Source organism: Eleginops maclovinus, chromosome 11 (assembly GCF_036324505.1).
Source record: "Eleginops maclovinus isolate JMC-PN-2008 ecotype Puerto Natales chromosome 11, JC_Emac_rtc_rv5, whole genome shotgun sequence".
NCBI classification, from domain to species: Eukaryota; Metazoa; Chordata; class Actinopteri; order Perciformes; family Eleginopidae; genus Eleginops; species Eleginops maclovinus.
In genome coordinates, this window is record NC_086359.1 from 147483 (window position 1) to 172109 (window position 24627).

The 24627-nt window shown below is 44.0% G+C and overlaps 1 protein-coding gene across 1 annotated transcript; it reads right to left on the reverse strand.

Moving 5' to 3' along the window:
- Positions 1-421: 421 nt before the first annotated feature.
- csf1rb (colony stimulating factor 1 receptor, b) lies at positions 422-11506 on the reverse strand. The gene is given in 22 exon segments (XM_063894666.1): positions 422-782; positions 1327-1453; positions 1532-1631; positions 1764-1875; positions 4086-4208; positions 4311-4399; positions 4480-4544; positions 4619-4778; positions 4865-4975; positions 5054-5155; positions 5770-5875; positions 5877-5897; positions 6798-6898; positions 7023-7177; positions 7286-7394; positions 7478-7593; positions 7726-8098; positions 9946-10105; positions 10332-10468; positions 10751-10799; positions 10801-11060; positions 11185-11506. Coding segments are annotated over 22 exon segments (3009 nt in total). The 5' UTR covers positions 11492-11506; the 3' UTR covers positions 422-656.
- Positions 11507-24627: the final 13121 nt, after the last annotated feature.

Consider the following 24627-nt stretch of genomic DNA (forward strand, 5'->3'; position numbering starts at 1 on the left):
ACTGTGTGGAGCACTAGACTGGGTGCCGGAAACGGACCAGGCCCACAGTGGAGGAGTCTGTACAAACCCCCCTTAAAGAAACGTACTGCCGACCTCCAGTGGAGAATTTTACACAGCGCTATCTCCATCATTAATCCTGCTGTCAGTAACAACTGTCCATTTTGTGGTTTTAGAGAGACTGTCTTCCATGTGTTTGCAGAGTGCCAGAGACTCACGGGTTTCTTCTCTCTTCACATTGGTTTTTAGTCTTTTTAGTATAGCTTTTACAGAGAGCGTGTTTATCATGGGGGCTCCATACAGAAAGACAAGCAAGGAAAAGTGGCAGCTCCTAAACTACCTCTCTGGTGAGGCTAAAATGGCTATATACCTAAGTAGGAAGAACAGAGTGGAAAACAAAAAGGGACAAGAAGCAAAAGCGATCTGGCTGTGCAACATCAGAGCCAGACTCTGGCTAGAGCATCGTTTTTATAAAAACATCGGGGACTTGGAAGCTTTTAAACAACGGTGGTGTTATAAAGACATCGTATGTTCTGTGGTGAATGACGATTTGCACTTTACACAAGTTTTTAAGGCGTAGCTTTTTTATTTACCTATTCTAGGTAAATAGATTTTTGTTGTACTTGATATAAACCTGTAATAAAGTGTTTTTGTAAAAGTCAAAAGTCTTCTTCTTCTTCTTCTTCTTCTTCTTCTTCTTCTTCTCCTCTTTTCAGTCGGACCTCCTCCCCGTTTTCCTCCTCTTCCTCCTCTTCCCTGCACTCGTTGATATTTCTGTACATCGACTGTGGAGAGAAGAAGAAGAATATCGACGATGTCTTCAGGTCAGTTGTTAAAATCAATGAGTGTGATTCCATGAATACATACAAGCACAAAGATTCTCCACTAACGAGATATTACCTCCCCTAACGAGATATTGCCTCCACTAACGAGATATTACCTCCCCTAACGAGATATTGCCTCCCCTAACGAGATATTGCCTCCACTAACGAGATATTACCTCCCCTAAGGAGATATTGCCTCCACTAACGAGATATTGCCTCCACTAACGAGATATTGCCTCCCCTAACGAGATATTGCCTCCCCTAACGAGATATTGCCTCCACTAACGAGATATTACCTCCCCTAAGGAGATATTGCCTCCACTAACGAGATATTACCTCCCCTAACGAGATATTACCTCCCCTAAGGAGATATTGCCTCACCCTAACGAGAAATTGCCTCACCCCAACGAGGTATTACCTACCCTAAGGAAATATTACCTCCCCTAACGACATCTTATCTCCCCTAATGACATATTATCTTGGTGTAATAGCAATAGTTTCTCACCTTCTCGCTATGATGTGGGGACGTCTCATTGGATGGTGGGAGGAGCCTGTTAATGAGCTGACCAATGATCTTAAAGGTTGGTCTGTCCGTTGGCTCTAGACTCCAACAGCGCGTCATCAGCTGATACCTGAGATTCAAACTAACTTTAGTAACTGATACCTGAGATTCCAAATGACTTTATTGACAGGAACGTTTATCTGCTCACATCTCTGCTGGAGCGAAGTCTGGCTGCTCCATGTGTCGGCCATCTTGGATCATCTTGTAGAAGTTGGTATCCACGGCAATGTTTGGGTACGGACTCTTACCTGAACAGGTAGACACACACAGTCAGAGCTCGTCCAATCAGAGATCTTTGTACGGTTGGCGTTATTCAGACTGAATCATTTAAAATGTGTTCTCTGTGGAGCTGCGATGTGATGGAACATTGCCATGGTTACCCAGAGAGAAGGTCTCCCACAGAAAGACGCCGTATGACCACACGTCGCTCTGCACCGTGTAAATGCAGCCGAAGATGCTCTCCGGAGACATCCATTTCACCGGGAGCCTGGCCTGGACACACAGGAAGCTGTCACAATAAAGGTCTAAATGTCTGTGGGTACATGCGTAATGTCCGTACTGTCTGTCGTAGCGTACGGAGTGTCTGTCGTAGCGTACGGAGTGCCTGTCGTAGCGTACGGAGTGTCTGTCGTAGCGTACGGAGTGCCTGTCGTAGCATACGGAGTGCTTGTCGCAGGGTAAGGAGTGCCTGTCGCAGGGTACGGAGTGCCTGTCGTAGCGTACGGAGTGCCTGTCGTAGCGTACGGAGTGCGTGTCGTAGCGTACGGAGTGCCTGTCGCACGGTACGGAGTGTCTGTCGCAGGGTACGGGGTGCCTGTCGTAGCGTACGGAGTGCCTGTCGTAGCGTACAGAGTGCCTGTCGTAGCGTACGGAGTGCGTGTCGTAGCGTACGGAGTGCCTGTCGCACGGTACGGAGTGTCTGTCGCAGGGTACGGGGTGCCTGTCGTAGCGTACGGGGTGCCTGTTGTAGCGTACGGAGTGCCTGTCGTAGCGTACGGAGTGCCTGTCGTAGCGTAAGGAGTGCCTGTCGTAGCGTACGGAGTGCCTGTCGTAGCGTACGGAGTGCCTGTCGTAGCGTACGGAGTGCGTGTCGTAGCGTACGGAGTGCCTGTCGCACGGTACGGAGTGTCTGTCGCAGGTCGCAGGGGTACGGGGGTGCCTGTAGGTAGTAGCGTACGGAGTGCCTGTCGTAGCGTACGGAGTGCCTGTCGTAGCGTACGGAGTGGCTGTCGTAGCGTAAGAGTGTCTGTCGTAGCGTAAGGAGTGGCTGTCGTAGCGTAAGGAGTGTCTGTCGTAGCGTACGGAGTGGCTGTCGTAGCGTAAGGAGTGCTGTCGGGGCTGTCGTAGCGTAACGGAGTGGCTGTCGTAGCGTACGGAGTGGCTGTCGTAGCGTACGGAGTGGCTGTCGTAGCGTAAGGAGTGGCTTGTCGTAGCGTACGATGGCTGTCGTAGCGTACGAGTGGCTGTCGTAGCGGAAGGAGTGTCTGTCGTAGCGTACGGAGTGGCTGTCGTAGCGTGACGGAGTGGCTGTCGTAGCGTAAGGAGTGCTGTCGTAGCGTAAGGAGTGGCTGTCGTAGCGTACGGAGTGGCTGTCGTAGCGTAAGGAGTGCTGTCGTAGCGTACGGAGTGGCTGTCGTAGCGTACGGAGTGTCTGTCGTAGCGTAAGGAGTGTCTGTCGTAGCGTAAGGAGTGGCTGTCGTAGCGTAAGGAGTGTCTGTCGTAGCGTAAGGAGTGTCTGTCGTAGCGTACGGAGTGGCTGTCGTAGCGTACGGAGGGTCTGTCGTAGCGTAAGGAGTGTCTGTCGTAGCGTACGGAGTGGCTGTCGTAGTGTACGGAGTGCTTGTCGTAGTGTACGGAGTGGCTGTCGCAGTGTACGGAGTGCCTGTCGTAGTGTACGGAGTGCCTGTCGTAGTGTACGGAGTGCCCGTCGTAGTGTACGGAGTGCCCGTCGTAGTGTACGGAGTGTCTGTCGTAGCGTAAGGAGTGGCTGTCGTAGCGTAAGGAGTGTCTGTCGTAGCGTAAGGAGTGTCTGTCGTAGCGTACGGAGTGGCTGTCGTAGCGTACGGAGTGGCTGTCGTAGCGTACGGAGGGTCTGTCGTAGCGTAAGGAGTGTCTGTCGTAGCGTACGGAGTGGCTGTCGTAGTGTACGGAGTGCTTGTCGTAGTGTACGGAGTGGCTGTCGCAGTGTACGGAGTGCCTGTCGTAGTGTACGGAGTGCCTGTCGTAGTGTACGGAGTGCCCGTCGTAGTGTACGGAGTGCCCGTCGTAGTGTACGGAGTGTCTGTCGTAGTGTACGGAGTGTCTGTCGTAGTGTACGGAGTGCCTGTCGTAGTGTACGGAGTGTCTGTCGTAGTGTACGGAGTGTCTGTCGTAGTGTACGGAGTGTCTGTCGTAGTGTACGGAGTGCCTGTCGTAGTGTACGGAGTGCCCGTCGTAGTGTACGGAGTGTCTGTCGTAGTGTATGGAGTGTCTGTCGTAGTGTACGGAGTGCCCGTCGTAGTGTACGGAGTGCCCGTCGTAGTGTACGGAGTGCCTGTCGTAGTGTACGGAGTGTCTGTCGCAGTGTACGGAGTGCCTGTCGTAGTGTACGGACTGCCTGTCGTAGTGTACGGAGTGCCCGTCGTAGTGTACGGAGTGCCCGTCGTAGTGTACGGAGTGTCTGTCGTAGTGTACGGAGTGTCTGTCGCAGTGTGTGAACTCACATTGCCCTGCACAATGTAGCTGTCATCGTTGCGGATATCGCGGGCCAATCCAAAGTCACAGATCTTTGCAACACGACGGTCCGTCAGCAGGACGTTTCTCGCTGCTACGTCTCTATGGATACACTGCAGACAGACAGACAGACAGACAGACATAATTAGCATGGTTAGCAGCTAACTGATTCAGATGATTGGATGTTTGTGTTAGGAAGATAATCAGGTCCTCACATTTCTGCTGGACAAGAAGTCCAGACCCTGAGACACCTGGTAGGAAAACCTGATCAGGTCACTGACAGAAACCCTGTCTGTCTGCACACCTGAAAGACAGACAGGTGGTTAGGAATCAGAGATAAAGGTAATTGATAACCTGTGTGACGTGGTTAATGATGTTTGTTACCCGTTAGTTTCTGGCCCGGAGTCAGCATCTCCTGGTACTCAGAGCAGCAGGAGATCCCACTGTCACTGAAACCCAGAGAGACACGATGAACGACGAGACACTCAGGCGTTAACCACAGGATAAAGTAAAGCATCCCCACCTGCGCAGCCTGCCGCTCTGGCCCGCCGTGTTCTTATAGAAAGCTTCGCCCGACGCCTCGTCGACGCTCAGCACTGAATCCATGAAGTCCCGGGCGTGAGCCCGCAGGAAGTTCAGCAGGTCGCCATGGCTACAGTACTCTGTGATCATCAGCATGGGCCCTGATGGAGGTCATTGGTCAGGTTTACACGTTTAGGGACTACTTTGAGCTGCGGATGAATCCACAGTTAAACATTGGTTGCATCACCTCCTTGCGTGCATGCTCCCAGCAGGTTTACGATGTTGTAATGGTAACCAAGATGTCCGAGGATCTTCAGCTCTGACATCAGAGCCTCTCGTTCCTCAGAGTGAGCGCTCGCTGTTCACCACAAAGCAAACGGGTAAGAACCAGCGCCGTGTGTCACGGATGATGTCAGAAATAATGAGATGGACTCACGCTTCAGCATCTTCACCGCGACTCGCGTGATGCTCTCACTGCCCAGGCCGTACGCCGTCGCCTCTACCACCTTCCCAAATGCCCCCGAGCCCAGAACAGCACCTGACAGACAGAGAGCAGTTCACACTAACGCACAGAATAAAACCTGAAAGACAGAGAGCAGGTCACACTAACCCACAGAGTAAAACCTGACAGACAGAGAGCAGGTCACACTAACCCACAGAGTAAAACCTGACAGACAGAGAGCAGGTCACACTAACCCACACAGTAAAACCTGAAAGACAGAGAGTAGATCACACTAACCCACAGCGAAAGACCTGACAGACAGAGAGCAGGTCACACTAACCCACAGAGTAAAACCTGACAGACAGAGAGCAGGTCACACTAACCCACAGTGTAAAACCTGACAGACAGAGAGCAGGTCACACTAACCCACAGAGTAAAATACAATATACAGCTCTGGAAAAAAATAAGAGACCACCACATTGTTCTTAAATCTGTATCTCTACATGTCTGGCAGCCATTCCAGTGTCTGTTGAATTCCAACGCAGAGAACAATGTTGAGTAGTTTATAGAACACATTAAAATAAAATAATAATAATAATTCAACTCAAAGACATACCAATAAATAATAAAACAAGAGAAAAGGATAATGCTGAAGTGTTCTCTTCATTTTTCCAGTGCTGTGTTAAAACAAGGTTGGGCGGGGGGGGTACCAAGGCGCAGATGGTCCCGCGGAAACTCCCACTTCCTGTTGTACGGCAGCTGAGCGGGGTCAAAGAAGGTGTAGTTGTTCCCGTCAGAGCTTTCAATGATCTTCCAAACGAAACTCGTATCGCGGCTTCTGAGAGAGATAACATATATATATATATATATATAATGTATAATATATCATTATATATATACATTATAGATATACATTATATATATATATAACGTTGTATATATTATATATATATATACATTATATATATATATATATATAATATATGATATATATAATGTATATATATATATAATGTAGATATATACTATATTTACATTATATATTATACATTATATATATATCTATATAAAATGTATATATATATATAATGTATATAATGTATATACATTGTATACATTATATATATATAATATATAATGTATATATATATATATATATTACATTATATATATATATATATATAATGTATATACAGGATATACAGGATAATGTATATCCTGTATATACATTATATATATATATATATATATAATGTATATAATGTATATACATTATATACATTATATACATTATATATATATATATATATAATGTATATAATGTATATACAGGATATACATTATATATATATATATATATATAGAATGTATATATGTATATATATATATACATTATATATATATATATATAATGTATATATATATATAATATATACATTATATATATATATACATATACATATACATTATATATATATATATATAATGTATATATGTATATATATATATATACATTATATATATATATATATATATATATAATGTATATATGTATATATATATATACATTATATATATATATACATATATATATACATTATATATATACATATACATTATATATATTGTATATATATATAATGTATATATATACATATATATATAATGTATATCCTGTATATACATTATATACTGAGGATCAGAATATGTGATATGTTTTCATGTTGAAGTCACGTACTTGTCTCCACTTGTAGGAAACGACGAATAGGAGCAGCAGGAGGACAGCCGCACAACTCATAGAGCCAATCAGAGCCGGAGAAAATAATACTGCTGCAGAGTCTGAACACAGGTGTTAAATCACAATAAACACAGGTGTTATATAAACTCCAAACACAGGTAGAAATAATAATAAGATGCAGTTCAGCAACATGAGGGCAGTGTTTGTTTCCATGGCGACACCTACGCAGGTGGAGGGCCTGGCGAGACACGCCCACTTTGTTGTAAGCCACACACTCTGCAGTGACATCATTAGCAGGTATCCCCAGGGTCAGCCTCACTTCCTCTTCCTGTGAGGTCGCAGCAGCTGCTGACTCCTGATTGGCAGAAACGTCTCCACAGCTGCAGGGGTTGGTGGGGGGGGGGTTATTACAGTGAAGGCTTGGTGTAATATGACTGTTATTAAGGATTAAAGTGTCCTGCCGAAAATGAGGTGGCACCTGAACCCACCTGTCCTGCAGCCCAGGGCAAGTGAACCAGAGGATTGTGGGTAATGGATATCCCGAGCTGCTGCAGGTCAGAGATCCGTTCTCCTGACTGACGGACACACTCGGAGAACCTGAACAGGAACCATCAGAGAGCGAGGATCAGAACATGTTGACAGATCAAACTTAAAACCATATAAGATTAAATGTCTCTCACGGTAAATCTGGAGGTCGATGTTCTGCGAACCGTTGAAAAACGAGTTCTCAAAGTGGAACGAGTACTGACCGCCGTCCTCCGGACAAACACGCCGCAGCAACAAGCTAGCTTCCGACCTGCAACAATACCACCTTCAACAACAATATCATCTTAAATGATAATAACAGTTTGAATACAACCTTAAATGAAACATAACTGCCTTTGTATAAACTATAGCACCTTAAATCTGACAATGTTAGCATGCTGACCTGTAGCCGTTAGCACCGTAGCTACGCTTGTACCACGTGTTGTTGTTGTTGATGTTGCTAAGTGTTGTTGTCGTCCAGTGATGGCTCCTGACTGGAGGATACGCCTCCATCACAAAGGTCAGCATCACGTCTTGACCTCCATACACCTCCAACATGCTGCTTCCGCTAGTGTTAGCACTGCTGCTCTCATTCACTTCCATTATGTTGCTGCTAACGTTAGCAATTAGTTCCCTGTTCCCTGCTTCTAGCTCTTCTTGCTCCCTCATAAGCATGCTACTAACGTTAACAGCTGAATCCTCATTGAACTCTAAGTAGTTGGTCTTAGTGTTAGCTTGCTTCAGCGGCTGCAGGTAGATCCGCAGATACGGAGCATCTGGTGAAGAAGAAGAGGAAGAGGAGAGACAATGAAGAATAATCAACAATCAGTTTACATTGTCTTGTCACCACAAAAGGTTTTCATCTTATTTTAGCATGTTCCCTCAAACATCACTCTCATGTTCCCTCAAACATCACTCTCTTGTTCCCTCACATCACTCTCTTGTTCCCTCACATCAATCTCTTGTTCCCTCACATCCCTCTCTTGTTCCCTCACATCAGTCCCTTGTTCCCTAACACATCACTTTCTTGTTCCCTCACATCACTATCATCTTCCCACACATCACTCCCTTGTTCCCTCACACATCACTCTCTTGTTCCCTCACACATCACTCTCTTGTTCCGTCACATCACTCTCTTGTTCCCTCACTTCACTCTCTTGTTCCCTCACATCCCTCTCTTGTTCCCTCACATCAGTCCCTTGTTCCCTAACACATCACTCCCTTGTTCCCTCACACATCACTCTCTTGTTCCCTCACACATCACTCTGTTGTTCCCCCACTTCACTCTCTTGTTCCCTCACATCCCTCTCTTGTTCCCTCACATCAGTCCCTTGTTCCCTAACACATCACTTTCTTGTTCCCTCACATCACTATCATCTTCCCACACATCACTCCCTTGTTCCCTCACACATCACTCTCTTGTTCCCTCACACATCACTCTCTTGTTCCCTCACACATTACTCTCTTGTTCCCTCACATCACTATTATGTTCATTCACACATCACTTTCTTGTTCTCCCACATCATTCTGTTGTTCCCAAACATCACTCACTTGTTCCCTCACATCATTCTCTTGTTCCCTCACATCACTCTCTTGTTCCCTCTCATCACTACCTTGTTCCGTCATACATCACTCGCTTGTTCCCTCATATCACTATCATGTTTCCTCGCACATCCCTCTCTTGTTCCCTCACATCACTGTCATGTTCCCTCGCACATCACTGTCTTGTTCCCTCACAGCACTATCATGTTCCCTCGCACATCACTCTCTTGTTCCCTCACATCACTATCATGGTCCCTCACACATCACTCTCTTGTTCCCTCACATCACCATTATGTTCCCTCGCACATCACTGTCTTGTTCCCTCACAGCACTATCATGTTCCTTCACATCACTATCTTGGTCCCTCACACATCACTATCTTGGTCCCTCACACATCACTATCATGTTCCCTCGCACATCACTGTCTTGTTCCCTCACATTACTATCTTGGTCCCTCACACATCACTGTCTTGTTCCCTCACAGCACTATCATGTTCCCTCACATCACTATCATGTTCCCTCGCACATCACTGTCTTGTTCCCTCACAGCACTATCATGTTCCCTCAGATCACTATCATGTTCCCTCGCACATCACTGTCTTGTTCCCTCACAGCACTCTCTTGTTCCCTCACATCACTATCATGTTCCTTCACACATCACTGTCTTGTTCCCTCACATTACACTCTTGTTCCCTCACATCACTTTCTTGGTCCCTCACACATCACTGTCTTGTTCCCACACATCACTATCATGTTCCCTCGCATCACTATCTTGGTCCCTCACACAGCACTATCATGTTCCCTCGCACATCACTCTCTTATTCCCTCACATCACTATCTTGGTCCCTCACACATCACTCTTGTTCCCTCACATCACTATTATGTTCCCTCGCACATCACTGTCTTGTTCCCTCACATCACTATCATGTTCCCTCGCACATCACTGTTTTGTTCCCTCACAGCACTATCATGTTCCCTCACATCACTATCTTGGTCCCTCACACTTCACTCTGTTGTTCCCTCACAGCATTCTCTTTTCCCTAACACTTCATTCTCTTGTTTCCACACAGTGTGTCCTGACCCAGCACGGTTAGTAGTGTTTGGACGGATGCCGCCCCCGCCTCGTTGACGGCGGTGCAGGTGTAGGTCCCGCTGTGAGTTAGACGGACAGGTGACAGCGTCAGAGTGCTGCTGATGAACAGCTGGTGGTTGAAGTGCTGATTCACACTGACGTTCAGAGGCTAAAACAGAATAACGGGAAAACATCAGAAAATAGAAACAGGAACCAGGACACGTTAGGGAACAAGAGAACATCAGCACCGAACAAAGACTCAGAACCTGTTAGGGAACAGGCGAACAGGGACAAGAAAACTAAGGTCCAGGACGTTTATCCCCCAAAGTCCCTGGTTAGTGATGAGTCAATATGTGAATTTGTTCTGAGTTAATGAGTAAAACAGAGACTCTGACTTCTGAGTGCGGGGGGGTCCAGGTGAGGGTGATGAAGTGGGAAGGATTACTGCTCCGACAGGTGACCTCAAACTCCTCCCCCTTTAGACGCACAGACACCTGCTGACTGACAGACAGGGAGGGGGGGTAACGCAGCTCTGCAGACAGACAGGTATGTATTATTATTTATTACATAGCTTAGTTAAATGCTCGATTGTGATTGGTCAATTTGGACATTTCAGAGGTTATTGATACCCTTTAGCATGTGGCCGTGTAATAAGTGGAGCAAAGACAGACCGACAGACAGACAGACAGACAGACAGACAGACAGACAGACAGACAGACAGACACAGACAGACAGACAGACAGACAGACAGACAGACAGACAGACAGACAGACAGACAGACAGACAGACAGACAGACAGACAGACATGTCTTACTGGGAACCACCTCCAGGTCCATGGTTCTGGATCTGACGTCCACCCCCCCCCCTCCTCCCTGAACAGTAGTATCGACCTCTGAACGACCTCTGAACCTCCCGGATAAGGGCTCCTCTCCGGGGGTCAAACGTCACATTCATGCCCAGGGGCAAGCCACGCCACCTGGGGCCTGAGCTATCCTCTGATTTGAGGGTGAGGTTAGTAAGGGAGGGGTCGGTCAGCAGACACATGAACAGGAAGTCCTCACCCTCCCTGACATCGAAGACGCTTTTACGCAATGTCTGGAAAACACTGGAGGGCTTACCCGGCTCTGAGAGAGGGGCATTATGGGAAATAGACAGAGGATTAATGCATTGAAGTCTATGAGAAAATGTTCCTGCTTCTCTCTTGATTTATTTATTTCAGAAAAGGGGCGTGTCTTGAGAGGATCTCACCTTTGGCATATAGGTGTACCCAGGTGTGCAGGTGTTTGAGGCTCTGGTTGGTGTACCTGCAGATATATGTCCCGGTGTGTCGGGGAGTTACATTGTTCACCTGTATTGGGTTCGGCACCTCCTCCTTGTACAGCCAGGTGAATGATGTGGTCGTCCACCGGACCGATAGGTTGCCATGGCAGCTGAGGTTGAAGACAGATCCGACCTCCAGAACCAAATCGGTTCTGTTTGGCAGAATGCTGGAGTTCAGACGGATACACGGAGGATCTGGAGAATCTGAAACAAGCCAGCCATCAGTTAAACACATAGAATACTGCAGCTAACATTAGCCTGATGCTAACTGAGCGCTCGTCGCTAAAGAGATGTGACCATGAGTCCCTCTCAGTCCGCCCATCATTAGGCAGTCCTGAGCCGGGCCCTACAGTACGTTATTATATTGTCATATTTAAAAGTCTTTGGATGGTTTCCATTGGAGCTTCAGAAGTCTGTCTTTATGATGCTAACGGACCCTAAGGTGAGTTTAGTCTTTATATAAATCTACTTCATGGTGCTGCATGTACACAGAAACACGACCACTGGTGGATGAGTTCAAATCACTTTATTTAGAAATCCAAACAACAGCAAGCTTTACAACAGCAAGCTTTACAACAACAAGCTTTACAACAACAAGCTTTACAACAACAAGCTTTACAACAACAAGCTTTACAACAACAAGCTTTACAACAACAAGCTTTACAACAACAAGCTTTACAACAACAAGCTTTACAACAGCAAGCTTTACAACAACAAGCTTTACAACAACAAGCTTTACAACAACAAGCTTTACAACAACAAGCTTTACAACAACAAGCTTTACAACAACAAGCTTTACAACAACAAGCTTTACAACAACAAGCTTTACAACAACAAGCTTTACAACAACAAGCTTTACAACAACAAGCTTTACAACAACAAGCTTTGCAACAACAACAGATGTATTCTGTGAAGACGTTTGGAAACTTTGTTTTGTGAAACATGTTTTAGTTTCATCAGTTCCTCAATTCTTTATCTAGGGGGAGCCTTTCATTAGCTGGTGAGAACAGACAGTGCCTCTCATTGGCTGATGATGAAATGACCGAGCCTCTCATTGGCTGGTTAGAACACAGGGAGCATCTCATTGGCTGGGAGCGGTGAGGGGCGGGGCTGCAGGTTTCTTGGTCAGGTCGTGCAGCACTGTACCAATCCGAGACGTCTGCAGCAGCAGAGCCTGATGGTTCTCCACCAGCAGAGACTGATGCCGGGCTACGTTCTGCAGGTCCAGGATCTGCTGCTCGCCCTGAAACAGAACCGGGTCACATCGGTTAGTTTGTCCCAACTAAACTCAATTTTAACAAGGTCAAGATAAAACTCAACCCTACCTACGTTAAACTAAACTAGACATGATATTAATTTAACCAAAAGTAGACCTGAGATTAACTAGACCAAACCAAACCAAACCTGTGATTAACTAAACCAAACCTGAGATTAACTAAACTAAACCAAACCAAACCTGAGATTAACTAAACCAAACCTGAGATTAACTAAACTAAACCAAACCAAACCTGAGATTAACTAAACTAAACCAAACCAAACCTGTGATTAACTAAACTAAACTAAAGTAGACCTGAGATTAACTAGACCAAACCAAACCAAACCTGAGATTAACTAAACCAAACCTGAGATTAACTAAACTAAACCAGACCAAACCTGAGATTAACTAAACCAAACCTGAGATTAACTAAACTAAACCAAACCAAACCTGAGATTAACTAAACTAAAGTAACCTGAGATTAACTAAACTAAAGTCACCTGAGATTAACTAAACTAAAGTAACCTGAGATTAACTAAACTAAAGTAACCTGAGATTAACTAGACTAAACTAAAGTAAACCTGAGATTAACTAGACTAAACCAAACCAAACCTGAGATTAACTAAACTAAAGTAACCTGAGATTAACTAAACTAAAGTACCCTGAGATTAACTAAACTAAAGTAACCTGAGATTAACTAGACTAAACTAAAGTAAACCTGAGATTAACTAGACTAAAGTAACCTGAGATTAACTAAACTAAAGTAACCTGAGATTAACTAGACTAAACTAAAGTAAACCTGAGATTAACTAAACTAAAGTACCCTGAGATTAACTAAACTAAAGTAACCTGAGATTAACTAGACTAAAGTAACCTGAGATTAACTAAACTAAAGTAACCTGAGATTAACTAGACTAAAGTAAACCTGAGATTAACTAGACTAAAGTAACCTGAGATTAACTAAACTAAAGTACCCTGAGATTAACTAAACTAAAGTAAACCTGAGATTAACTAGACTAAAGTAACCTGAGATTAACTAAACTAAAGTAACCTGAGATTAACTAGACTAAACTAAAGTACCCTGAGATTAACTAAACTAAAGTAACCTGAGATTAACTAGACTAAACTAAAGTAAACCTGAGATTAACTAGACTAAAGTAACCTGAGATTAACTAAACTAAAGTAACCTGAGATTAACTAGACTAAACTAAAGTAAACCTGAGATTAACTAAACTAAAGTACCCTGAGATTAACTAAACTAAAGTAACCTGAGATTAACTAAACTAAAGTAACCTGAGATTAACTAGACTAAACTAAAGTAAACATGAGATTAACTAAACTAAAGTAACCTGAGATTAACTAAACTAAAGTAACCTGAGATTAACTAAACTAAAGTAACCTGAGATTAACTAGACTAAACTAAAGTAACCTGAGATTAACTAAACTAAAGTAACCTGAGATTAACTAGACTAAACTAAAGTAAACCTGAGATTAACTAAACTAAAGTAACCTGAGATTAACTAAACTAAAGTAACCTGAGATTAACTAAACTAAAGTAACCTGAGATTAACTAGACTAAACTAAAGTAAACATGAGATGAACTAGACTTTACTAAATGAAACCTGTGAATAACTAAACTAATCTAAACGTGAGAACATTTGATCTAAACCGTAACTAAACCCTATCTAGCTTTTAATCCTGTGACCCACCTGAGTCCCCAGCATGCCGAGCAGTTGGACCACCTGGTTTTGGTTCTTGGCGATTTCTTTTTGGATGTCCAGTAGCTGAGTCAGCAGATCCACTATTTCCTGTCTCACTTCCTGTCTCACTTCCTGTCCCGGCTGCCGGTCCGACACCGGGGCGGCGCCGGGGGCCTTGCCCATCGTCATGTCAACGGCTGGGTTGTCATGGCGATCACCTGCAGTGAAGACGGCTGACGTCAAAACCTCAGGGATTGCAGAATAAAGGTCCTGACATGTCCTCTGAATTTCAGAATAAAGGTCCTGACATGTCCTCTGAATTTCAGAATAAAGGTCCTGACATGTCCTCTGAATTTCAGAATAAAGGTCCTGACATGTCCTCTGAATTGCAGAATAAAGGTCCTGACATGTCCTCTGAATTGCAGAATAAAGGTCCTGACATGTCCTCTGAATTTCAGAATAAAGGTCCTGACATGTCCTCTGAATTTCAGAATAAAGGTCCTGACATGTCCTCTGAATTGCAGAATAAAGGTCCTGACATGTCCTCTGAATTGCAGAATAAAGGTCCTGACATGTCCTCTGAATTGCAGAATAAAGGTCCTGACATGTCCTCTGAATTTCAGAATAAAGGTCCTGACACTTACAACATTGACAGTCCTCCGGTTTTCAAATTAAAAGTCCTGACATGAACCGTATTCACCTTCATGATCAGAAAAGTGTGACTGAGTAAGCAGAACATTGAGAGGACTGAAAGGAAACTCTGTGGAAAAGAAATATGAGGCAAGCCGAACATTTTTGAGAAAAAAGTCACATCAATTCAACAAAAAGAATAAAAGGGAAGTCGATAAGATATGAATAATATTGAGGCAAAAAACTAATTTGGAATTTGTAACGGTTCCATTAAGTTTTATAATTTAGAGGGAAAAAAGCAAAGAGGAAGATTCATATTATAATACAGATATATATATTATATATATATAATATATATATATATAATATATATAATACAGATATATATATATATATATATCTGTATTATAATATATATATATATCTGTATTATAATACAGATATATATATATATTATAATACAGATATATATATATATATTATAATACAGATATATATATATATTATAATACAGATATATATAATATATATATATATCTGTATTATAATACAGATATATATATATATAATATATATATATCTGTATTATAATATGAATCTAAATATATATATATATATATATTATAATACAGATATATATATATATTATAATACAGATATATATAATATATATATATATCTGTATTATATATATATATATATTATAATACAGATATATATATATATATATATATATATATATATATATATCTGTATTATAATACATATATATATATATATATATATGTATTATAATACAGATATATATATATATTATATATATATCTGTATTATAATACAGATATATATATATCTGTATTATAATACAGATATATATATATTATATATATATCTGTATTATAATACAGATATATATATATTCTGTATTATAATATATATATATATTATAATACAGATATATATATATATATATCTGTATTATAATATATATATATATTATAATACAGATATATATAATATATATATCTGTATTATAATATATATATATATTATAATACAGATATATATATATATATATATATCTGTATTATAATATATATATATTATATATATCTGTATTATAATATGAATCTAAATATATATATATATATATATATTTAGATTCATATTAAATGAAATAGGTTCAAATATTTCCAAAAGAAAGCTGATTGAAACAGGAAACCATGAACCCCCCACTTCCTCATTGACACGTATTCGTAGCACAGGTTATGCTTAAATGCTTATGAGGCGTCATGTGATGCTTATACTAACGGGGGTTTCTGCAGTTATGAGGAACTCCTGCAGTTAGAGGGGGGGGGCAGTGTGATGAAACCTCGGAGAGTCAGGAAACACATTGAACACCAGACCATACACACACACACACACACACACACACACACACACACACACACACACACACACACACACACACACACACACACACACACACACATGGAGAAGTTGTGTGTGTTTGTGTTTCTCCCACTTCCTCGTCTCACTTCTTCTTTGTTGAGGAGCAGTGAAGGGACAGGTTACCACGACAACATGTTTACATCCACTGAACTGTCTTCAGTGTAATTATGATTGTGATTATATTAGTATTTGATTGATAATATTTTGTTTGTATTTTATATATTATTATTTAATAAACATCAATATATTATTTATACTTCAATGACATAAAGGAATCTGACTCAGTGAATGAATCATATTAAGTTATTAGTGAGCGTCCCCGTCCCCCCCCTGACCCTTCCTTATCCTCCCTCCCCCCCATTAGGATTTTCAACGAAACAGTTTCTAATAACAACAACGATAGTAAAACAAAAACAATTTTTTTTTAAACCCAACAACAAAAACGAGGGCCGTTTTTTTTAATGGTCTTACCCTTGTAGCGTGCAGAGACTGGCGGGAGCAGCAGGAGAAAAAAACCTTCTTTTCGAGGGGAACTCAGAGGACTGGGGGGGGAGGTTTCCCTCTAAAGAGGTCCCCAAACCCCCTCGCTCCACCCTCCCTTTTCCCTACCCCTTATCACCCCCCCTCCCTAAAACCCCCCCCCTTTTTTTTTTTGGGTTGTTTTTTTTTTTTTTTTTTTTTTTTTTTTTTGTTTTTTTTGTTTTTTTTTTTTTTTATTGCCCCTTTCCTTTTAACCCTTTCCAATAACCCTATTTTTTCATCCCAATTCCCTATTCCCTGGTTCTCTTTGTCCGGGGGCCCCTTTCGGGTGTTTTTTTTGGTTTACCTTTCTAATTTTTTCTCTAATTCTTTGGTTCTCGGGTTTGTCTTTTAAGGGGTCCTGGTGCCTCTAATGTCTGGGGTGTCTCAAATTTTCTGGGTCCCCTAATTCTCTGGTTTTTGGGTGTCTCTAATGTCCCGGGTGCTCTAATGTCCTGGTGTCCGGGTTTGTCTCAAAAGTCTCTTTTTGGGTTCTTTTTTGTGTCTCGGTTTTTGTTTTCTGTCTTTCGGGGTGCCCTTAAATTTCGGGTCTCTCTGGTGTTTTTAATGTTTCGGTTCTCAAATTGTCTTGGTCTCTTGGTGTCTCTTTTTCCCTGAATGTCATTTCCCCCTTGGGTGTTTTCTTTTCCCTTTTTTGGGATTTTTCAAATTTTTTGGCCCTTTTCGGGGTTCGGCTTTGGGTCTTTGGGTCTCTAATGTCCCTGGGTCCGGGTGTACTTGTCTCTGGTTTCTCTGGTTTTTCCTTTCTCCCTTTTGGTCCTCTGGGGGGGGGGCTTTTTGTGGGGGGTTTTTCTCTCTGGTGTCCCCTTAATTTTCTCTGGTCTCTCGGGTGCTTAAGGTTTTCCTGGGTCTCTAATGTCTCGGGTGTTCCCCCCTCGGGTGTCGGGTTTGTCTGAATGCCCCGGGGGTTCTCGGGGTTGTCTCTAATGCCCCTTTGGGTCTTCAAATGTCTCGGGTTGTCTTGCCCTCTGTGTGTTTTGGGTCTCGGGGTTTCCCAACTCTGGTCTCCCGGGGGCCTTAAGGGCCCTTTTTGTCCCGATTCCAGGTGTCTCTGGTCTCTCGGTTTTTCAAATGTCTCTGGTCTTCTTGTTTTTTCTCTAAGGGTCCCTGGTGTCCGGGTTTTTCTCAAAAGGTCCCCTTTTTTTGGTCCCCTTTTTGGTGCCGGGGGGTTTTGGTTTTTAAAGTCCCTGGGTCTCTGGGGGGCCTTTTAATGTCCCTGGTTCTCGAATGTCCCCTTTTTGGTCTCCCCCAAAGGCCCCCGGGTTGTCTCTTTCCGGGTGTTCTCTAAGGGACGGTTCTCGGGTTCCTCTAATGCCCCTTGGTGCCCGGGTGTCCGGGTTTTCCCCTCTTTTCTTGGTTTTTTCTCTGGTTCCCTGGTTTTTTCTCTAATGTCTCGGGTTTTTCTCTGGTTCTTTTGGTTTTGGTCCCTGTTCTCTAAGGGCCCTTAAGTCTCGGGGTTTTCTCTAAGGTTTTCTGGTGTCTCTGGTCTCTCTAATGTCTCTGGTGTCTTTGGGGCCTTTTGCCCCTTCAAATTTTCCTCTGGTGTCTCTGGCTCTCTAATGTTCTAATGTCTCGGGTTTTGGTTTTAAAGGGCCCTTTCTCGGGGTTGTCTCTAAGTTTTGGTGTCCCTGGTCTTCAAATTGGGGTTTCTGGTGTCTCGGGTTTCCCCTCTAATGCCCTCTTTTTTTCCCCCGGGTTCTCCCCTAAGGGTTCTGGTGTCTCGGGGCTCTTTTTAATTTGGGTTTTGGTTTCCAGGGTTCCCCTCAAAATGTCTCTTGTCTCTGGTTCTCAAAGGGGTTTCTGGGGGGTTCTTGGGTTTCTAATGTCTCGGGGTTTTTGGGGTCTCTTTTTGTCTTGGTGTCCCGGGGTCTCTTAATGTCTCTGGGTCTTTTGGTCTTTCAATGTGTCTAATGTCTCTGGTTTTGGGTTTTGTTTGGTTTGGCTTTTGGGCTCTAATGTCTCGGGTTGTCTCTTGTTTTTGGGGCCCCTTGGGTTTTTCTAATGTCTCTGGGGGTTCTCGGGGTTTTTCTTTTTAATGCTCTGGTGTCCTCTGGTCCTCTAATGTTCGGTGTCTCGGGTTGTTTTTCCTGGGGTCTCTAATGTTTTCGGTCCCTGGTTTCCCCTTTGTCTCGGTTCTCTTCGTTTGGCAAGGGTCTTTTGGTGTCTCTGGTTGGTTCTAATGTCCCCTTGTCCCCGGGTTGCCTAATGTTCGGGTCTTGGTCTTTTCCTAATGTTTTCTGGGGGTCTCGGGTTTTCTGGTTTTCTAAGGTCTCTGGTGTCCCTGGTCTCTCAAAAGCCTCGGGCCCTTCGGTTCCCCTTTAATTTTCCCCCTGGTGTCTCTTGTCTAAAAAGTCTCTGGTGTCCTAATGTGCTGGTGTCTCGGGTGTCTCTAATGTCTCTTTTTCTCAAATTGTCCGGGATTTTGGTCCTTTTGGGTCCCCTGGTGTCTCTAATTTTTTTTTCTTGTCTTGGTGCCCTCTGGTGCCCCTTCCTTTGTCTCTGGTTTTCTCGGGAAATCTAATGTCTTTTGGTTGGGCCCTTTTGGTGCCTAAGGTTTTCCCTGGTGTTTTTTGGTCTCCTAAGGGTTCTGGGTCTCTAATGTTTGGGTTTTGTCCCCCTAATTTCCGGGTGTCTCTGGTTCTCGGGTTTTCTAATGTCTCTGGGTCCCTTTCTCTAATGTTTCTGGTGTCTTTTGGGTCTTTTAATGTTTTCCCTGGTGTCTCTAATGTTGGGGGGTGTCTCTGGGGGTTTTAAATTGAGTCCCTGGTGTCTCGGGGTTGTCTCTTTGTCTTTTTGGTTCTCGATGCTCGGGTTTTGTCTTTTGGTCTTTAATTCTCAATGCCCTTTTGGGTTTTTTGCCCTTAAATGTCTCTTTTTTTGGGTTCCTCAAATGTCTCTGGTGCCCTCTGGGCCCTTTTTGGGTTTGGGTTTTTTTTGGGGTTGTCTCTTGTCTCTGGTGCCCTTAAATTGTCTCCCTCTAATTTTTGGGGGTCCCCGGTTTTTTTTGGTTTTTCTAATGTCCCTGTGGGGGTTTTTGGGCTTTTCTCTGGGGTTTCAAATGTCTTTTAAGGGCTCGGGTTGGTTTTCTTGGGGCGGGGTCTCGGGTTCTCTGTTTCCCCCTTTTGGGTCCCCGGTGTTTTTAAATTTTTCTCTGGTCTCTGGGTTTTTTTTTTTGTTTGTGTCCCCTGGTGTCTCTTTCCCTTTTCTCTTGTCCCTTCCTTGGTTTTTTGGGTTTTTTTTTTTCTTTTTTAAATTTCTTTATTTTGGGGGTTTTTTTTTCCTTTTTTTTTTTTTTTTTTTTTTTTTTTTTTTCTCTAATTTTTTGGTTGGGGGTCTCGGGGTTTTTTCCTAAATTCCTGGGTTTGTTTCTGGCTCTCAATTGTCCTTTTTGGGGGTTTGTCAAAAATTTTCTAGGTGGGTCTCCTAATTCTCTGGGGTCCCTCTGGGTCCATGGGGGGTCCTTGGGGGGGGGGGCTCTTGGGGGGGGGGGGGGGGCCCGGGGGGGGTCTCGGCCTTTGGCTCGGGGGTTGCTTAAGGGGGCCCGGGGGGGCCAAAGTTTGGGGCCCCCCGGGGGGGGCCCGGGGGGGGGCCGCGGGGTCCGGGGGGGCCTGGGGGGGGGGGGCCGGTTTTAAGGGGGGTTTGGGGGTCCCCGGGGGGGCTTGGGCCCAAAAGTTCGGGGGGGGGGGTTTTCCAAGGTTCAAAGGGCCTGGGGGGGGGGGGGCCTAGGGGGGGGTGGGGGGTTGCCAACCCCTTGGGGGGTTGTTTCCGGGGGGGGCCGCCAAAGGTTTCCGGGGGCTCGGGTTTCCCAAAAAGGGGCCGGGGCTTGGAAAAACCCCAAAAAAAGGGGGCTTGGGGCCGGGGGGGGGGGGCTCAAGGTTCGGGGGTTCGACCCAAATTTGGGGGTTACTGGGCCTTTTTTTTGGGGCGGGGGTTCCCCTAAGGGTTTCCCCCTTTGGGGGGGGGGTTGTCTGTGCCCTGGGGGCTCTTTTTTGGGGTTCTCCCCCCTTTGGGGTCTTGGGTGTTTTTAAATGTCCCGGGGGCCCCCAAAGGTTTTTCCTTGTCCTCGGGTGCCCTCAATTGCCCTCGGGGTTCTCCGGGGTCTTAATGTCTCGGGTTTTGGCTCTGATGTCCAAAAGTCCCTGGTGTCTCGGGGGCCCTCTAATGTTTCGGGGCTCTCAAATGTCTCGGGTTCTCTCTAATTTGGTTCCCCCGGTTTTTTTTGGTCTTTTTGGGTTTTTTCCTAATGTCTCTGTGTCTCTCTGGGTCATTGGTGTTTTAAAGGCCCCTGGTTTTGGTCCGGGTTTTTTTTTTCTCGGGCGGGTTCTTTTTTTAATTCCCTCTCTTTGGGGTCCCCAAATTTTTCCTCGGGGTTTTTCCCTTTTGGTTTGTCTCTAATGTCTCGGGTCTCCTGGGGTTCAATGCCCCCGGTTTGTCTTTTAATGTTTCTTTTTGTCTCTGGTTTCTAATGTTCTGTCCCCTCTGGGTCTTTTGGTTTTGTCTCAAATTGTCCCGGGTTTGCCCCTTTGGTTTTCCTTGCCCTCTCTGGGGTCTCTAATTTTTCCCCTTTTTCCCGGTGCCCTCTGGTGTCTCGGGTTTCCCTCTAATGCCCTCGGTCTCTCTGGTTTTCTCTAATGTCCCGGGGGCCCGGGGGGTAGGGCTTGTCTTTGGGGGGTCCTTTTAATGTCCCGGGCTCTCTGGTTCTCAATTCTCGGGTTTCCCTTTTGGTTTCTTTTAAAATTTCCTGGTCTCTCAAAGGGTCTCTGGTTCTCGGGTTTGTCCCCAAAAGGGCCCTTTGGGGTTGTCCCCTGGTGTCTTAATGTTTTGGGTTTTGGTCTCTAATGTCTCGGGTTTTCTTTTAATTTTTTTTCGGGTTTTTTTGGTTTGTTTTAATGTCCCTGGTTGTTTTTCCTTAAGTCTTGGTTTCTTCGGGTGTCTCAATTTTTCCCTGGGAGGCCCCCTGGTTTTCCTTGTTTTCTCGGGTGTTTTAAATGTCCCCCGGGTCCTCTCGGGGTTGGTCCCCTTTTTTGGGGTTCGGGGTTTCTCGGGTTTTTCTAAAATTTCCCCGGGTCTCTCTAAGGGGCCCTCGGGGGTTTCTTCTAACCCCCTTGGGTCTCGGGTGTCCCCTTAATGTCTCTGGGGCCCCCTCAAAAAGTATCGGGGTGCTTTTTAATGCCCTTTTTGGTTTGTCCCCCCTTCCTCAAGGCCTCTCCAAAGGGTCCGGGGGTTTGTCTCTGGTCTCTCTGGTGTCTCTAAAAACCCCAATTTGTCTTGGTCTTTTGGGTTTTGTCTTTTTTTATCTCGGGTGTCCAAATGTCTTGGTTTTCCCCTAATTTTTCTCGGGTCTTTTGGGTGTCTCTAATATCTCTGGGGTCTCAAATTGTCCTGGTGTCTCAAAATTCTCGGGTTTTTGTTTTCAAATTTTTCCTCTGGTGGCCATTGGGCCCCGTTTTTATTTTTTCTGCGGGGGTGGGGCTCAAAAAAAATTTTTAAAGCCCGCCCCTTCGCCCGGCCAAAGTTTAAACCCTTTATGAAAAAAAAACATAGCCAAACGTGCTTTTGCCCAAAGGGTTTTGGGGAAAAGAGCCCAAACGAAAGGGTTTTTCCCCAGGCCATGAAATTCTTTTTTTACCCTAAAAATTTAAAAAATGGGTAAAACAAAAAAAAGGCCCCTTTTCTTAGGGGCCATTAAACCTTCCCTTTGGGGGGGGTTAAAACTTTGGGGCTTTTCATCCATCCGTAACCAAAAACTAAGTCTAATGCCCAAGTTCCTTCCCAGGGGTGACTAAAACATTTTCGATACCTTTATCAAAAAAAAAAGGGTTCTTTTCATCAAAGAGGGAAGGGGCAAAAGGGCCTCAATGTTTATTCAAAAAAAAAATGATCATTTGGGCACATATAAAATTTAAAGGCCCCAAATGAAGTAAAAAAATACTATTTCCATGGGGTTTTTTTAAAGGAAAAAGGGTTTGGGTTTATTCAAACAATGTCAGAGTGGTCTGAAAAGCCGGGTTTTTAATTTTGGCCGGGAAAAATATAGGGTTTTAATATGCGGGGAAATTTTTTCATTTTTACCAGTCATTTTGGCGGGTTAACCCCAAAAATTTAAAAGTCGGCCCGGGAACAGAGTTTTGGGATTCAAACGCACGGGGGGGGAGTGCAATAAAATATCTTTACTAAAAAGGTTCGGTAAACGGGTGGGGCAGTTCAAAAACAAAAAAAACAATATCCGTATGGGAAAGGAAATAGAGGGCCCAGGGTCACAGACGCCCAAGGTTCGATCACGGCAGGAAAAGGTCAGTTTATAGAAGTACCGGCGGGGGGAAGGGGCAAAAAAAGGGTCGTGGGTTGAGGAAAGGTTTTCCGGGTTTTTCTGGTGTCTCTAATGTCTTTTTGGGCCCTCAAATGCCCTTTTTGGGGGTCTAAGGGTTTGGGTTTTCTTTTTAATGTCCTGGTTTTTTTCCTTTTTTAAGGGTCTCGGGGTTTTTTTTCCCCTTAAGGGTTTTTTTCCCCCCTTTTCGGGGGTCTCTCTGGTGTCTCAATGTTTTCGGTTTTTTTAAAAGTCTTTTGGTCTCTCTGGTGTCTCTAAGTTCGGTCTCTCGGGTTTGGTCTCAATTTTTGGGGTTTTGTCTCTAAGTCTCTTTTGTCCCCCTTTTGGTTTGTCATGGTTCGGGCCATGCCCCCGGGGTTCTTTTGGTTGTCTCTAATGTCCCGGGGTTTCCTCCCAAATGTCTTTTGTGTTCCCCTTTTTCTCCTCTGTGTCTCCCTAATGTCCGGTCATTCGGTGTTTTCTAATTTTCTCTGGTTTTCCGGGTTTCCCCTTAATTCTCTTTTTGTCTCGGGGGTTTCTGGGGGTTTTGGGTCTCTAATTTTTCTCTGGTGTCTCTAATGTCTCGGGGTTTTTCTTTTTTAATTTGTCTCGGGTTTTTGTCTCTAATGTCCCCCTTGGTCTCTTGGTGTCCCCTAATGTCTCGGGTTTGCCCCTTCTAATGTCTCTGGGGGTTTTGGGTTTTGTCCTAATACTTTGGTTTTTTCCCGGGTTTGTCTTTCTGTCCCGGGTTTGTCTCTAATGTCTTGGTGTCTCTTGGTTTTTGCCCTCTAATGCCCTCTGGTTTTTCTTTTGGGGTCTTTGATCTTTTTTTTTTCCCTCAAATGTTTTTGGTTTTGTCTTGGTTTTTCTCTGGTCTCTAATGTCTCTAATTTCTCTGTTTTTTCTTTTGGTTTGGCCACTGGTTTTCCTCAAAGGGCCCCCGGGTGTCCCGGGTTTTTCCTCTAATGTTTTGGTCTCCGGGTTTGTTTTGGGTCTCTTTTTGTCTCAAATGTCTTTTTGTGCCCCTTTTTGGTTTTTGCCAAGGTGCCCTCTAAGCCCCCGGGTTTGGTCTCTTTTTTTGCCCTCAAAATTTTCTCGGGTTTGCCCTTTTGTCCCTGGGGTCTTTAATGTTTTAAATTTTTCCTTTGTGTCTCGGGTTTTTTTGTCCAAATTTGTTCGGGTTTTTTTTCCTAAAAATTGTCTTTTGGTTTTTTTTTTAAGGGTTTTTCGGGGGTTTTTTTTTCCCCCCTTTTTTTTTTTTGGGGGCTTTTTTTTCGGGGGGTTTTTAATGCTCTAAGGGTCCTTGGGGTCTTTTGGTGTCTCTAATGTCTCGGGTTGGTTTTTAAAATGTCCTGGGTTTTCAAAAGTCTCTGGTTTTTTCTAATTCTTTTTTGTTTCTCTTTTTGGTTTGTCTTTTTTTAATGTCTCTTTTTGGTTTTTTTTAATGTCTCTGGTCTCTGGTGTCTCTAATCCCCCTCTGGTTCTTG